This window comes from Seriola dumerili, unplaced genomic scaffold, assembly GCF_002260705.1.
Source record: "Seriola dumerili isolate Sdu_G_001 unplaced genomic scaffold, Sdu_1.0 BDQW01000219.1, whole genome shotgun sequence".
NCBI classification, from domain to species: Eukaryota; Metazoa; Chordata; class Actinopteri; order Carangiformes; family Carangidae; genus Seriola; species Seriola dumerili.
This window is the reverse complement of record NW_019174474.1, coordinates 4139857-4157073: the sequence shown is the minus strand read 5'-3', so window position 1 is coordinate 4157073 and position 17217 is coordinate 4139857. Positions and strand designations below refer to the sequence as shown.

General features: G+C 41.3%; 1 protein-coding gene across 1 annotated transcript in view; it reads left to right on the top strand.

Annotated features, from left to right (window-relative positions):
• Positions 1-17217, top strand: part of shank3 (SH3 and multiple ankyrin repeat domains 3) — a 91062-nt gene that overhangs the window by 55904 nt on the left and 17941 nt on the right. Inside the window, exons 11-14 of the mRNA XM_022754187.1 lie at positions 10309-10384; positions 12991-13073; positions 14171-14295; positions 14641-14776. Coding sequence (XP_022609908.1) covers positions 10309-10384; positions 12991-13073; positions 14171-14295; positions 14641-14776 — 420 coding nt within the window. The remainder of the gene's footprint in view (positions 1-10308; positions 10385-12990; positions 13074-14170; positions 14296-14640; positions 14777-17217) is intronic.

Here is a 17217-nt window from a genome sequence, read left to right as displayed (position 1 = left end):
GTGTGTGTGTGTGTGTGTGTGTGTGTGTGTGTGTGTGTGTGTGTGTGTTTGTGTGTGTCACATCTAAAATAAAATGTGGCAACAAACACACGCGGAGCAGCTTACCTGGCAGAGCTGTAAAGCATCCCTCTGACTGGGCATGACTAATCACACACCTACCTTTACACCAGGACACCCCTGTTTTTCTCTGTCTCCCTGTTTCACTCTCCTTCTCTCCATCTCTCTCTCTTGTGTGTGTGTGTGTGTGTTTGTGTGTGTCACATCTAAAATAAAATGTGGCAACAAACACACGCGGAGCAGCTTACCTGGCAGAGCTGTAAAGCATCCCTCTGACTGGGCATGACTAATCACACACCTACCTTTACACCAGGACACCCCTGTTTTTCTCTGTCTCCCTGTTTCACTCTCCTTCTCTCCATCTCTCTCTCTCTCTCTCTCTCAGCGTCGGTTTCCCACTCTCCTGTAGAGCTGGAAGGTGCAAATTACAAATCTCTTTTGATTTGAATCATCTTGCTCAGTTCGTAGCTACTGACTGTTTAGTTCTTTTGTTTCTAAGCTAAGCGATCATCACGTCAGTAACCGCCTCAGTAAGTGATTGCATCAAGGCTGAGAAAAAGAGGAGGGATTGTATGAACGGCTAGAACCACCACAATGAGTGCCGTCGTCTTTTAGTAAGCTTTAAAACACAAAAGTAACATACTGTATATCATACGGCTGGGCTGACAGTGACAACTTTTAATCACCAGTGAGGAAAGTTCCAGTAAATAAAGATTCAGTCAGTGACACTGATAATTCACTACAGTCAGTTCACTTACAGGATTCAGTGTTAAAGATACATTTGTTCCTGTGCTGAATGCTCCTCTCCCCTGCTTCCCTTCTCTTTCCTAGAATGTGTGTTTGTGTGTCTGTGTTTGTCTGAGTGTATCTCAGCTTGTCTTGACCTTGACTCAAAGGCATGTCGTGATGAGCCGTCACAGTGTTTGAAGAGCTCGTACAGTAGTTGCTTCTTGTTGTCTGAATTTGACTGAATTATTCAAGGCTTCTTCCACTTTGACAGAGCTGAGGTATTTATAGGCGTTGGTCTCTGCCTCCGACACTTACACAGTAACAATGCGCGCTCTCTGAACGCTCTTCAACAAACCAACCAATTCTGAGGGAGAGGAGGAGAAAGAAAGACAGCAGAGAAGCAGAGATGTGAATATACGCTGGAGACTGAAACAGAATGGAGCGGTTTTTGGTACTACTCGTCCTGGAGGTCTTACTTCACTCCCATAACGGAGTCCTCTAACAAGAATATGGTGCTGAGATATTTTGAATAGCCGACTGCACAAAATGGATGTTTCGCTTTTATTTGTGTCTAGGCTGAGATGAGAGGGAGGCCAGGCTCAGCTCTTCTCAGTGATTCAAGGTGGGAAACGGACCAGTGGCAGGGTGGAGGGTCGACCTCCTGGTCAGAGCCTTAGAAGGGGGGTTTGCAAAGATAGAGCTGAAAAAATGGACTGTTGTCCAGTCATGGTGTCAGATCTTCCAGTGCTGTGTAGCAGGATAGACGGGGTGGTAACAGTCGTGAAGGCAGAGCAACCAAACTCCACATGTCATGACCTGTACTGGGGTAAGTCTCTCTCTGCCCACAGCTCTCTGCACTGTTCTTACGTCAGGACACTGACTAGACGGGTCACTAGTAGTCATACTGCATGTAAAGTGGTATCTTGTAAGACAAACTAAATTTACTGCCTCTTGTAAATGTGAGAAACTTGCAATGTGACTCAGCACAAGGGGGAATGTAGTAAAGACAGAAGAGTAGTGTCTGCAAGCGTACAAACGTTTCCTTTTTTAGAAGAGGGGGGTGTTCAATACCACAATTTGAAGTGACTGTGACTGATAGCTTGATTCAGTGCAAAAAACACAATACATAAGAATTGGAGAGAGTATTTGACTGCTTGTCAAATAAATATTTTTACAACAAAGAACTCATTAAAGGTGTTCTCAATCATTTGTCCATTTCTTTGTTCATGGTATCATTTGCCTCGTCTTTATCTCAGCCCCACCCCGCTCCACAAATGAAAAGCCTTTTTGTTTTATTCTTGAACATTTTTCTGTTTGTCATTGAAGGTTCTTAAGACGCGTCCCTTTTCAATATAGATATGTCGTGATTATCAAATAAATCCCATTACTCAAGCGACCTTCTACTGCACTTAATGAAATAAGAGTGGGCAGATATTAACTCATAGGGAAAATGTTCAATACTTGATAGCTTTGATGAACTCTTTTCCTTTAGTGCTGGCATTATTAGATCTCATCTCCGAGTCTATTTTATTAAAAGCCTGTCTTACCGTTAGTACTTGTATTGTCATTGTGTTAGTCTGTACTTTGATCAAAGTGCCTTGTTACACTGTGACTGCTTATACTAAACGGATGGTGTTTATAGTTTATAATCTCTGCCCACACTTCATCTTCTCCCCGTCTTGGCTTCTGCAGTGTTAGACAGTTAGTGTTGGTGTGTAAAAGGCTGACCAGAGAAATTTTAAATCAGCTGACGATATAAGACTGTATCAGGAAAACGACAGAATTGGCATCATTTGCTGAAACACATGAAACAACTTTCTCTACGTTTACATTTACCTGACATGCAACCTCTTGGGGGATTGTGTAAATAATGTTATCTGGGCACCAGGGACTGCAGTTCGCTTTATGTGTTGGATTTAATGATGACAGAGATCTTTCCCTAATCTTAGTCATGCACCTGATTTTTTTCCTTTTAAGTTGTAGTCTTAAGATTTGAGTCCTTGTTGATTCCGCTACACCCATGGTTACTGTGGCAACAGCAAACAGAAGAGCAAACGATGTATCTCTCACAGTCAACCTGGATACCTTGGTGAGGAGTTCGGCATGTGCAGCCTGTTGTCTGCAGCTTTTCATTTAACAGCTCCCTGCAATATTTGAAACTTGATTTTCTTTAAGTGCTGGACATGCGCTTGTACAATGGTGTTGTCAAACCAATCAGAGTGTTTATAGCTTTTCTAAATGGCCACACTCAATGGCAGGGTGAAAAGCCTGCTGCTATAGAGAGGGGTGAGATGTCGTGATCGATTAAATATGGGCATAATTGTGCACATTTTCAGTCTCTCATGGAAGGCATTCATAGTGCTTGCACTCGGTTGTACACATGAAGTAGGTGTGTTACAAATAGAAAAGAAAGAGCTAGAGAGAAGTCAAAACCCTCTCTCTTCTCTCATGTCTACACAGCTGACCAATCACGATGTGAAGTGGGTTTGAATGTCCAATTGTCCGTTTTCAGAAAGTTACAGAAATTGCCCCCACATCTCCACCATTCTGACACTGGTGTGGGAATGGCTGACTGCGCCGTTAACAATGTAACTACTATATAAAGAGGTGATACTGATAAATGCATTGAATAGTTATTGCAGAAAAATGCAAACCAAAAATCAGTGAGAATATTAAGGATTATAACTTTAACCAAACCTGAGATGGCAGATAAGAAAATGATCAATGTGAATGAATCATGTCTGGAACTGTCACATGGGTTCTTTTAGAAGACACTAATCAGGATACAGACCTATCAACTCTTACAGCTATTTTCTCTGTCAGTCTGTTGTCATCCACTACCCTCCTCCCTCTGGTTTACTCCATTTCAATGTTCTATCGAATCTGTCCTCCCTGTCTTCCCACTCTAACATTTTGTTTTTTCCCTCTCATCTTTCTCTTTTTGTTCTGACACTCCCCACTTCCCACTTAATTAAGTTACCCTATATTTGCTTTATCGTGTCCGTGTATGCAGACAAATGGCTTGATGAAAAGATTTGTTGGTGCGTCACACCCATATCAAAGGTATGTGCTCATACAGTTCAAGTTTTGTCACCTTTGATGTTGAATATTATCCTGTAGCTCCAAACCATGTGCATGGTTTATTTGAATTCCCTCTGTGTACAGAACAGATAAAGATTAAATTAATACAGAACCTGCTTATAGTTTTTCTTTTGTACTGATTTTCTTTTCCTTCAGTGTCCTCTCTGTCACACTGTCCTATTGTGAGCATGACTAATTTTATCCAGGAGTGAAAAACTAAATCACCTTTCTTTTTTAAAGTCTTATTCAAGAACAGTTTGGTAGAGGAATAGAAAGCCAGGGATAGACAAAGGAAGATGAAGAGGAAAAAGAAAATGAAGACACTCCTCTGTGCTGTGTGGAAGTGGGTTAGCCCTGTATCCACCTGCACGGTCCAACGACCCCCTGTTGGATCTGTGGAACGACAGGCACATTGTGTGACAGCACAAAAGAGAAAGAAAGAGAGGATGACTGTCTTTATTTATTTTATTTTTTTTCCACAAACATCTCCTCACAAGCTGTGAAGCTCTCGGGAAGTTGTTACACCAGAGAGTCCAGCATTGTTCTGATTAATTGAAATAATGTTTTAGTATTCAAGGTGTAGGGAGCCCCCAGAGTTTACTACGCCCCCTGCTTAGTCCTCTATCCACCTGGTTTAGGAGGTTAACGTGCACAACATGAATGAGGAGGCAAGAGGGAGAGAAGGAGAAAAGGAAAGGAAGAATGAGAGGGGTGTGGAAGGAAAGAATTAAAAAGTCAATGAGGCTCACTTGATAAGTGTGTGAGCGTGTGTGTGTGCATGTTTGTCTGCAGCTCTTATCAGTGGAAGAACAGCACAGGTTAATTCTCATTCATCAGGGTTCAGAGATGGTGTGTGCGTGTCCGTGTCGGTTGGTGTTTCCATGCATCCGTGTGTGTGTGATGTGGCGTTCGCGTCCTTCAGACAAGGACAGCGAAGGTGTTATAATCTGTCCAGTATGGACAAGCGCTGTGGGCTGATACACAGACGTTTACAGCAGAACTCTCAGAGGCATTGCATATGTAACAGAGTGGCAGAAAGAGCTGCAATGCTACAGCATGACATACAGCTTGATGTGCTAAAAATGGTTTCATCACAACTATAAACACACTGCGTTCACAGCTATTACCGGCGAGAACCAAAAACTGTTTATTCTCACATTTTTATGGATGAGCTCTTCACGACCACCAGGAAAGACACTGTAACTAAAGCTCTCAAGAGAAATGAATTGTAGCTTCAGTTGTTGTCAGTTAAAAGAACTTGCTTAATTTCTCCTGTAAGTCCATATATAGTAACTCCAATGATGCAGGGTAGGGTTATCTCTCAGACTGTATGGCCTTATGTTTGAGACCTTTGGTTTTGTCTGTCATAAGTAAGCAAACCCCAAACTGAAAGGCAACAATGCATCCGTTTTATTCTTCTTTGGTCCCGACCAAGGGGAACCAGCAACCCGCAGGTGTGCAGCCTCAGCATACAGTGCACTTGTCTGCTGTAAACAGTTTTGACCAGCAGGTGCCCTTAGTGCTTTCCTGAAGCCTCGACTACTCAACACAAGTGACAGAAAAACCTCAATGCTTCAGTAAACGCTCCCCTTCTTTTCTCCCTCAGTTCTGCAGGCGGTTGAGTAGTGGGAAGCCTCATTGGCTAAACAGGGGAAGAAACTGTTTAGCCACTCCTCATGGTAACAACCCATTTGCTTTTATTCTTTTCATATAACCTGCTTTTGCTGTCAGCAGAAATATGAAATGCATTACCTCCATTGAACCGGAGAATTCCTCCCAGGAAAGATCAACTAAGTGCCAGGTGTTTGAACAGAAAACGTGAAAGCTTTAATGAGCTTCAGTGTAGTGAGTGAGTGCTGCTCACATCAGTCCATTCACATTCTGTCTTGAACACCTCTCGTACCTGTAATATGTCTCTGTCCTACAGGAACAAAAAAAAAAAACTTTGACTTTGATCAGATTTTACCAATCTATTTACTACACAATGTTTTTCTAAGTAATCCTATTACCACCATGTGTATTTCTGTTGCAGCATCTTCTGTCTAATGAAAATGCATTTCTCTCCAGAGCTCTCTTATTAAACCACAATTGGAGGCCACCTCCTATGTGGACTCGCAAACAATTGTTATATATGTGTATCCAGTATTTTTTCACTAATTATTCATTTTTACTTTTGTGTGACTCAAACATCTGTAGCTCTTTCAGTTTTGTATGAGTGGTTTGACAGACAACAGGAACTTAATGTTTCATCAGTATCATCTCCAAAAATTTACAGTACATCTGAAGCCAACCAAATGCCATTTTCGACATGGTACCTAAATTATAGTAATCCTTTAATATGCTTTATTTTAACATGTAAAATAAAATATTTACTGAGTAACATCCAGTGAGTTTATGACTGTCTTTGTTCCCTAGAATCTCAGTATGTGTATCTGTCCTTCTGTCAGCCCAGATGTTGTAGCTCTGGTGCATATTGGAAAATGCATGTCTTTGTTTTATTCCCATCTGGTGCTAAACCCCCATACTGGAAAACAAGCCAAAAAAAAAAACAAAAAAAACCAAAAAAGAACAATAAATCCTCCTATCCTAATTAAGGATTTAGACAAATTTAGTGGATACCCAAAGTCATGTCTCTCATTCTGTGAGTGAGTGAGTGAGTGAGTGAGTGAGTGAGTGAGTGAGTGAGTGAGTGAGTGAGTGAGTGAGTGAGTGAGTGAGTGAGTGAGTGAGTGAGTGAGTGAGTGAGAGTGGTAGATGCAAGAGGAGTTGAGGTTATCTGCGCTATCAGGGCCCTGCCTTTAGATGCTCCTGGGCTGTACAAAACAGATGACAGTTGTGATGAATGGGCTGCATTTCACACTCATACACTGCATCTGGTATCACATCTTGCGCGCACTCACACACACACACACACACACACACACACACACACACACACACACACACACACACATAATGTACATACACAAAGGGATATACCTCTGAGACACACAAAACACATTCACACTCACCATCTCCCAAAATGATCCAGTATTTGGCTGATTCTCTTTTTCTTTTGTCATTTTTTGAAGTGAGGACTTTTTTGATGATGTGTGAGGATGAAAGACTATGTGTGTGTGTGTGTGTGTGTGTGTGTGTGTGTGTGTGCGTGTGCGTGTGTGTGTGTGTGTGGGAAAGCTGAGTGAGGGCTGTAGAAGACAGACTCTAAATGTGCAGGAGAAGACAGGTGCTGACTCATCTGCTACTTTCTGCCCAAATATCACCTCTTCTTTCATTACTACTTCCCTCTGACAACTAGTGCTAACAAAATGTCACGTCCCTCCTCCCTTGACTGGCGTAGAGTAACCTTCTGACCCATACAAAATACCAACCAGCTCTCCTCTCACCTCTCCTTTCCCCCTTACCTCCTCTGATAACCAACAACTCATTCTTAATTACACATCTCATCCTTTGATACTCAAACACTCTTGATCAATCCCCCGTTTTCATTTGTTCATGTTTTTGTGAGGAGTGTAATTCATTTCCCTGTATCCACGACGTTCCCTCAACCTGCCCTTTCCACTTTTGTTTTAGTTTGTGATCATCAGAGCAAATTAAAAAACAATTCACTGGACTTCCTCTTGGCTAAATAAACCTTATCTGATTGGAGGGAAAGGACTGCGACACCACTTATCTCCCGCTTACAATGTTGCCATAACATCATTACCTCAGCAGTTTGCCAACACACCTATAAACCCAGTCCTGGTTGCCAAAAGGAAGATACCCTTTGTACAGGTGTTCCCAGCTACATCCTAAGCCACTTCAAAGGGGCATTCATCTCCACAGGGATAAATGCGAAGGATTTCTCACCTGAACGAAAAAAAAAAAAAAAAAAAGTCAGCACTAAATATTTTTTATACTATTCCAGTAGATTTTGTCATTTGTTCTGACAAAGATACATACAGCCAGCATTCTGCACACTTTTGTCCAGCCTCAAAGAACATGCATGTCGCATTCAGTAGCAGTTTATTAATTTAGGTGAGGAGACCAGGAAATGATAGCAGGAGCAAGAGAGTGAGAAATTTCAGAATAGAAAACACGGGAAACCTCCTTTCTTAAATACAGAAAGCTTTTTCAAGCTGAGTTTTATTTCCTGTATTGTTGAACATAATTGCGATTCTAGAAAGATAACAAAATACACGACATAACAACAATGTAGTTCCAGACATGGCAGTTACATCACTATGAGTTATTTGTTAACAGTGAAATATGTTTTGGGGGTGGTTTTTCTATTCAACTAAGCCACAAGTCAAAGACATATCATCACAGCCAGTGACCAGGAGGTGACTCACTGACTGGTTGACTGATATTCTTGCTCTTGGAAGACAAATGCCTTGTAATCAAACACACAGACCATCATGGCCTGTGTATCAGGTTTTGTAATGTAGGACACTTTGATTAAAACAGCCTCCTGCCTGTGAGTGGGTTATGTGTAATGAGAGGAGAGGAAAGCTACGCATTTGCAGTCTTGCTGAAACAAATGAATGTGTAAGAATCCAGGAGATTGTGATTCACACAGCAGTGCTCCTGGAGAATGAAGAAAACAGCACAGGCAAACAAGATTATAATAAAGCGGGAGAAGAAGGAAATGAGAAGGCAGGTGAGAGAGGAAGAGCTGAGGCTGAAGGGTCAAAGTTGAGCATGAAATTGGGAATTTGGAGCGGATTGCTAAATCTGTTTTTCTTTTCTTCTGTTGTGTCACCAAGTGACAGTGGATGCAGTTATCAGAGCTTCAAGTTGTTCGCCGCTGACAGTCTGTCACTCACACACAGTCAGACGGACAGGCTAAAGTGGATCTGAGGGTGCCAGCCACTTCAAGTCTGCTCAGTTACTTTGATCTCCTTCGCTTTTCACTCTTTCTCTTTCACATACACAGGATATCTCAAACAGTCTGATGTATTGCCTTTACTAGACTTTTTTACTTTACAGTAAAAAGTGACAGGAAAAAGAAAAACAGGGCAACGTGTGACCAGGGTTACAAGCAAGACTCATGGCTACATGCAGTGTGTCTCACATCACCAACAGGATACCCTTCACTCACCCAATTAAGTTTATGTGTGTGAATACATTTGTATGTATGTTTGTACATATACATATAGATATATATGTATGTGTGTTTGTGTCTTTATTAGCATCAGGTTATCATCGTTACTATCAATATGATTGTTATTTTTACTTACTCCCCTTCATTGTTATTATTAGAAGTAGTAAAACTAGTAGTTTTATTAATATTGATGGGTATATTATATTATGTTATATTATATTACTTTTGGTCTTTGTCGTTCTGTGTACCTTCTGTTGACACCCACCCACTTCATTATGTCACATGCTGTCTCACATATGTCTTGATATATTGCACTAAGAAAATACTTTATCTAAAGAGTTCGTGTGTCAAAGGGTCTTGGGGTGTGTAGTCAGCAGATTGCTGTTAAGTGGAGGTGCAATGTGCATTATTGGGATGGGGAGAGGGCATCGATCTCCATCAGCACTCCCATAGGATAAATCCACCCACATGCTGACAGGAACTGTACTCAAACACACGCACGCACTATATTAAATGAGCTCAACATGGTTCACATTCTAGTGCATTTCCTGTTTTTAAAGAAATCGTAAATGTAATTATTTAACTGTTTCAAAATCAAAAACTTACTATTAAACAATTATAGGCTACCCAGGTAAGTTGTGATAAATTAAGCTTGTTAAGGATAATTACTTCTCTGTTTTAACTGGATTGGATTTCTGTTGATATGGGTGGAAACAGCTGATTTTTGTGGATTTGTTAAAGGTTACTAGCAAAACTGACACTAATTCAAATAAACTGTCCTTCTGAAATCATATTTAAGCATCAGATTCCTGGGAAGTTTCAGCTCATTTCTAAATTCTTCAAATGCTGCAAGAACACCACACGGTGTGGCTGACCTTGCTTTCAAGACACAGCACTGCACTAGCCTTGGATGTGTGGGTGATTGCAAGAGTGCATCAGATATGAAATCATAAGAATAATTTTGTCAAAGTCTGGTGGTATTACTATTCACCATTCTGTGAGTGTTCTATGTAAATCAACACCAAAAAACCAGTAGTGTTTTAATTATTTTGTTTTATCATGCCTTCTTTTAATTTCTTGAATTTCTCAACATACCAATACCAAAATCAGGTATCTTTATACATGCACAAAAATTACCAGATGAGTTATTGACTTTTAAAATCCAATACACAAATACATAAATATTTCACTGTGTTTTAGTGTGAAACATTTATTCTTTTTTTTTTTTTTTTTTTTTAGCCTTTCAAGATGTTTTCAGTCTTTGATGGCAGTGTACATTATTATGGGGAAATAATAATGCAGAACAATTAGGTAATGGATTGTCTGATTGGATTAAAGGCATTTAATCTGTTTTGCAGAGACTCGGGAGGACCGCACTAAGAGACTGTTCAGACACTACACTGTGGGATCCTACGACAACTTCACCTCATACAGGTACAGCCTCTTTCTCTGAGCTATCATGCTACTGCAGTGTGCAGGCCATGTGTATTAGTGCATACTGTACTGCACAGACAATATTGGTCACATCACACAGAAACTGTCTTCTTACCTTAAGAGGGGGTAATGAACAGTTTGAGTGCTTTGGAGCTGCTGCCATCTAAAGGCATCATGCAGCCAGTGCACCCAGTTCTAATTGTAAAATACATACGAAACTTTGTTGCATAACTCTGCTTACCAGTATGTTTTTGGCTGTATATGTCGGTATCTGTGCACATGCAGACATAATACCCTGTATGCTCTACATGCATGTGTGTGTGGGAACATGCACAGTTTTGTGCTTTATATGTCAATAAGTTGCTGCCAGGATATTTTTATTCAATTCCGCCCCTGTCTAAAGCTGACATGTATTGTGTAGAGGGTGTGAGTGCTCCCTCTCTTCTAAATCAGATTTGTTATCTGAGGGCGGAATAGCAAGCTATGTGAGGTTTTGTTATGATGCAAATTCTCACTGTAATGCCATAGTATGTCAGACAAAGACACGCAGAGCTAGCCTGAGCGAGCGTTGTTTCCATCCACTTTCTCAGCCTTTTATGAAATGTCAGGTTCTTGCTTTCTAGGTTTGAGTTGGATTAAATGTCACTTGTGTTACCAGAGCTGCAGTTTTTTTGAATTAGCGTTACTACAGGCACAAGCCTGTGATAGTCACAGCTGGTACAAACACGCTGCTTTCCAGAGGTGTCACAGTAAAAACACTGAAATAAATCACAGCAGGTTACAGCTATGAGGGTTTAAGGGGGCAGATGCAACATAAGAATGTCTGAATAAGATACCAGTTGCATATGGCAGCATGAGGCCCAGATAGGACAGAAACTTAGTGAGTTATGTTGTACAGTTTCTTGGATATGGAAGACTGAACTGCAGTCTGAAGGATATTACAATCACAAATGTCAAAGGACAGATTTATTTTCAGGAAATGTGAGTCTTACATCACAGTTTTTACCTTATTGAGTTATGTAGGCGGATAGAGATTGTGAACAAGGACAGTGAGCATGTTGCATTAATGTGGCATTTTGGGACACAGAGCAGAGATGAAATCATAGTGGATAAAAGGATTTGGACTGAAACAAAGCATCATAGTGATGCTTAACCAACACAGTTTTCTGTGCATAATAACTGGTGCAAAAGTGGATAGATAGCTTTTCATGAAAACAAACCTTTGACCTCCCTCCTGCAGAAAGGTTTGTTACGGGTCTCCTGGCTCCAGCAGCAGGAGCTTTGTGTTCCCTTGGTAAGTCTGAGAGAGTGGAGTGTAACTAAGCTAATGGAGACTGCAGCCGCCCACTGAGTTGCAACCTGAACACTAGCTCTCTACATCTGCCTTAACTGTGATGAAGGATGACAGATAATGCTGAAAATCACAAATACCACAAATATCATATCTTTTGTGATGGTGTTCAGGCTGTAAACTGGCTGCAGTCCCCTCAGTCAAAGTGTGTTGTGAAGAGATTTGAAGATACAAGTAACGCCTCAATTTCTCTGTCATCTGTGTACACCAATTTTAAGTTAAAGAATATGGGTTGTAGTCACTTAAGGTAAGACTTACTCAGATCAACTTGTAATATTTTATTACACATTTATAATTAGATTTTACTTGACTACGCTGCAGTCGCCTTTTTTCACAAGGCTTGTAGTTTACCCCCTCCCTCCATCTACCTCTTTGTGCATCATAAATATAGATTCAAATATTACAACTCATATTTACCATTTATCCAAATGTTCCCAGTCAGTTTGTTGAAGAGCAGATGGTCTGGATATTTTTTGCACACACAACCAGCCATCATGCTAAAGACTGCTTTACTAACTCTGCTTTGGTTTTGGCTCACAGGCTTTGGAATACAGACGCATAGCTTGAGAGAATGCATACCAGTGTGTGCAGACCTGCACAAGTTCACACCATCCTAACAGCCTTCACCTTTCAACACCCAGGAAAATCAGGCAGTGATGAACTGCTCACTTACTTTTGTCTCCTATTCCCTCTATCATTAGTCAGGGGATAATATTGCATCTGAACCATCTCTGTCAGTTTCTTTAGCAGAAGCCCTCAACACCCTCCTCAGCTGCAGTCTCATCTGAAGGATCAACCAGAAGATTGATTCACTCTAAGGCTTTATCCCAAAGATACTTCAATCACGAGGACTCTCTCTTTTGCCTGCTCGCTCTTTCTCACCCTCTCACTCTTATTCTCTCTACCTCTGTGTGTGTGTGTCTGTGTGTGTATTGGTCTCAGAATACTAGTACAACCTCTGGAAATCCTGAGCTGTGGCTTTTAACTTGATTGATTAATGGGATAGGAAATACGGGTGTGTGTGTGTGTGTGTGTGTGTGTGTGTGTGTGTGTGTGTGTGTGTGTGTGTGTGTGTGTGTGTGTGTGTGTGTGTGTGTGTACGTGCCTCAATCTCCTCCCACTTCTCAACCCCCACCGACCGACCCTCTTTACTCTCCTGCCCTTCCTCTCGCCCCTCTCGCCTTGTGTGTGTGTGTGTGTTTGTGACGATGGTGTTGGATTCATACCTGCTCTCCCTCTGTTCTCTTCTTCACAGTGACTATATCATAGAGGAGAAGAATGCTGTTTTACAGAAGAAAGAAAATGAGGGGTTTGGCTTTGTCCTGCGGGGAGCCAAAGGTGAGATGAACACACACACACACACACACACACACTTTTGCCAATTTATTCACATTCACTCCCTACCTGTTTTCAACATGTGTGAGAGTTTTGATGTATGAAGTAGTTTGTTGATCTGAGTCACTGAGTATGGCTCAGTCTCGATTGTCACTGTGTGAGTCAATAACATGACCAGCTTTGGTCAACACTCAGTGTGTATACTGAGAAGCACTCAGGCGTATGTGTGTGTGAGTGTGTGAGTGTGAGCGCATGAAGCCCCTTTGGTGGCGTCATCCTTGGCTGAGCTGTCAGCTAGCTGTCCCATCTGTTCCCCACACATGGCGTTGAGGTTTAGTAGAGACACACTCCTCTTTCCCCTCCTCTTTTATTTTATCGTTCCTATGCCTGGCCTTGTTTATCTTCCTCTCTGCCGTTCTTCCCCTCCTTCATATCCTTCCTGTCCATTATCCTCTCAAAATATTTTACACAATCACTTTTGTACCCTCCGCATTTTAACAGAAATCGGCTCTCTACTCATCTCCATCACCAGAAATTCATTTTACTCATGCACGTGCCAGCTCCCTGCTCAGGCTGGTTGCCATGGCAACCCCTCTTAGGCACCTTGCCGGGAGTCTGTTACTGCTCCATCACTCACTACCATGGATCTTGGCTCACCCTGCTCTCTTTTACTCACTCTGTCTTTTACTCCCCAGTACCCTTAAACACATACATGCACATGCACACAGACACACACACACACACACACACACACACACATACACACACATACACATACACACACTCACTGCAGTTCTCTTAGTGGTCCTCTGAGAACTCTCATGTGTCAGTGATTTCGTTGGATTCGCTCCAAGATTAAATGGAGTTTGTAGTGGCACATACACTTAACAAAGTGTGCTTGTGCACTGTATGTGTGCATGTGTCTGTTTTGCATGAAGTTGTGGACATGCAAGCATGTGTTTGTAGCACCTACATGCATCAGTGATATTGTTTGGGTGCAGCAGGTAACAGCAATAGGGGGAAACAAAAACCAGTCAAAGAAATCTATAGATTTTACTTAACTGTTTTGAGCGGGTTTTTCTCTGTGTGTTTCCTCTCAGCTGAGACGCCCATTGAAGAGTTCACCCCGACCCCAGCCTTCCCTGCCCTGCAGTACCTGGAGTCTGTGGATGTGGAGGGAGTGGCCTGGAGGGCTGGTCTGAGGACAGGAGATTTCCTTATAGAGGTAAGTAAGGACAGCTCTTCATTTTCTTCTTCAACTTAATGTATGACATGTTTTCTCCCTGTGCCTGCAAAGAGGCTTTGTCAAAATTTATGAATATTTTCAATTAATATATATATAGCTTACATTAAAAAAAAATAGCTTCTATAATTTTGATTAGTTAGATACTGCTTGATAAGGAATAGAGAGATTTTTCAGAAAATATTTTAAGTGTGAAGTTCGATCATGGGAAATGTCCCACTCTGACTGACCAGACTTTGGTAAGTGTGGTGCTTTAATGCAAGCATCCCTGTTTAAAACAAGGTTATACTTGTGTTAGCATGTCTCATTCTGTATGTTTTCACTCAGGTGAACGGGGTGAATGTAGTGAAGGTGGGCCATAAGCAGGTGGTGTCCTTGATCCGGCAAGGGGGCAACAGGCTGCTGATGAAGGTGGTGTCTGTCACACGCAAACCTGAGTCTGAGGAAGTTGTTCGTAAGAAAGGTAAAGACCACAGGGATGGAATAAGCGCCTCTGTGTCCTCCCTTTAAAAAAAAGTACATGCTAAATTCACATTTCCGCATGTTAACTATTACATTTCAAATGTAATACATTTTGTATTTATATTTTTTTGTCTGTCAAATGTCTAAAAAACCTTATTATGAAATGTGAAAAGTGAAATCACAAGTGAAATTCTGCTTCATGTGATATTCATGTGTGCTTTTTTTAACGACCGGCGCAACCATTACTGAACTCGTGCATTAATATGAACAATAATTTAAATAGAGCATGTTCCACTAATTATATAGTAATGGCTTAATTAAAGTTTGTTGAGGACTTATGGGGATTTTAGAATGGCATGTTATTTCTTACAGCATGTTTCAGTTATTTGATGTTCAGTTATATTTATGAATTTTATAACCGTAATGCAGTGGAGATATGTAAGTTGGTTTTATGTACAGAGGATTTAGGAAAATGTGTTTCCGTTGTCAAGGTGATTTCTACCACGTTTCCCTGCTGTAAATTCATGTGGTTTCCATGTCAACGAGTACTCACCATTACTCAACTCCCACACAGTCCTGTCACTATGACCTCAGTACTGTGTACACTGCAAGTGTGTGTGTGCGTGCATGTGTGCGTGCGTGTGTGTAAGTGTGTGTTTGTAAGTGTAAGTGGTAGAGTGGTGCGTGCACCGCGTTTGCTTTTATTGAGATTTACATTTACATTTACTCATTTGGCAGACGCTTTTATCAAAAGAGACTTATAAGTGGGAGGGACAAAACTAGAGCTTCAGTGCAGTTCGAGACCTTGGTGTTTGTACTAAGTACTACATCTATTCAGTTAGTGCAAGAAGATCAGGCAAGGAAGTTCACCAAATGTGCATAGTAAGTGCTAGTTAGGCATGTTAGGGTACAGGTATTAGGAGAATAGGTGCTCTCGGAAGATATGAGTCTTCAAGAGATTTTTTGAAGATAGAGAGGAATGGCCCTGCTCTGATAGAATTTGGTAGCCTGTCCCACCATCGGGGGAACCACAGCTGAGAACAGTCTGGACTACAATTGCCTTGTATGCGGGGATAACAATGTCCGACGACATTCCTTAGAGGAAAGCAGTGGCCGAGAAGAAGCATAAGGCTGTATGATTCAAGTAGATGAGCGCAAGGGTCATCTGGTGTGAACAACAGGTATATTTGGGTGTCATCTGCATAGCGGTGATACAAAGCTATGTGAGTGGAGAATTGGACCCAGTGCTGATCTTTGGGTCACTCCTGTGGGGAGGAGATAGGATAATGATGTTTTAACTTGCCATGACACACTAAAGCAGTGCCCAGTGAGATATGATGAGCCATGTGAGAGAGTACAGACAGTGGGATGTGGTGGTTCATTGTATCAAGGGCTGCTGATAAGTCCAGCAAGAACAGAGGACTGAGCTGCAGCTCAAGCATGTCAGTCCCTCTCACTCTCCCCTAACTTTCCTGTTTATCTGTGCTATCAGTATAAAATAAAGCAGAAATGCCAAAAAAAAAAAAAAAAAATTCTATTAGGGACAGGAAGTCTGCAAAGCGGAGAGTTGATGTTCATATGACGTATGATAATTAGTGAACAACTATGTTCAGGAATAAAAGACAACAGTGTGTCTCGCTAATCCACCAAATTGTCCTGGTGGATGGTAAATGACAACCATGGAAACTTTTACCAAAGCAGTCACCAGAGATAGACAGACAGTGATAAATAAATTTGACCTAGTTTCAGATGGACAGTACTATACTTCTCAGTATGCCTACAAGTCTTCCTCACCAGATTTAGTTTGTCTAGTTGTCATAATTTAGTTAAGATAAAGTATAATGTTTTTGGAAATAACACCGGTTCAGAGAGTTGGGGGGGGGGGATTGTCATTGGTTTTTGTAGGGATTAAATAGACGACATGAAATATATAAATTAGAAATCTAGAAAAGCTGACAGGTAGATTTTGTTACCTTTTTCTGACCAGTTGTTGGCTGTAGCCTTATATTTAACAGAAAGATATGAAGGTGGTATTGACCTTCTCAACTAACTCTTAGCAAGAGAACATCTGTTCAACTGCTTATTCATGCAGTTATCAAATCAGCCATTCATGTGGCAGCAGTGCAAAGTATAAAATCCTGCAGATACAGGTCAATATTTATGTGATCTCAGTGACTTTGATCATGGCATGATTGTTGGTGCCAGACGGGCTGAATTGTGTATTTCTGAAACTGCTGATCTGTTTCACACACAACAGTCTCTAGAGTTTACTCAGAATGGTGAGAAAACAAGTGAGTGGCACTTCTGTGGACTGAAATGCACTGATACTGAGAGTGGTCAGAAGACAATATCCAAACTGGTTGGACACGTTGAACCTTGAGATGGGTGGGCTACAACAGTAGAAGACCACATCAGGTTCCAATCCTGTCAGCCAAGAATAGA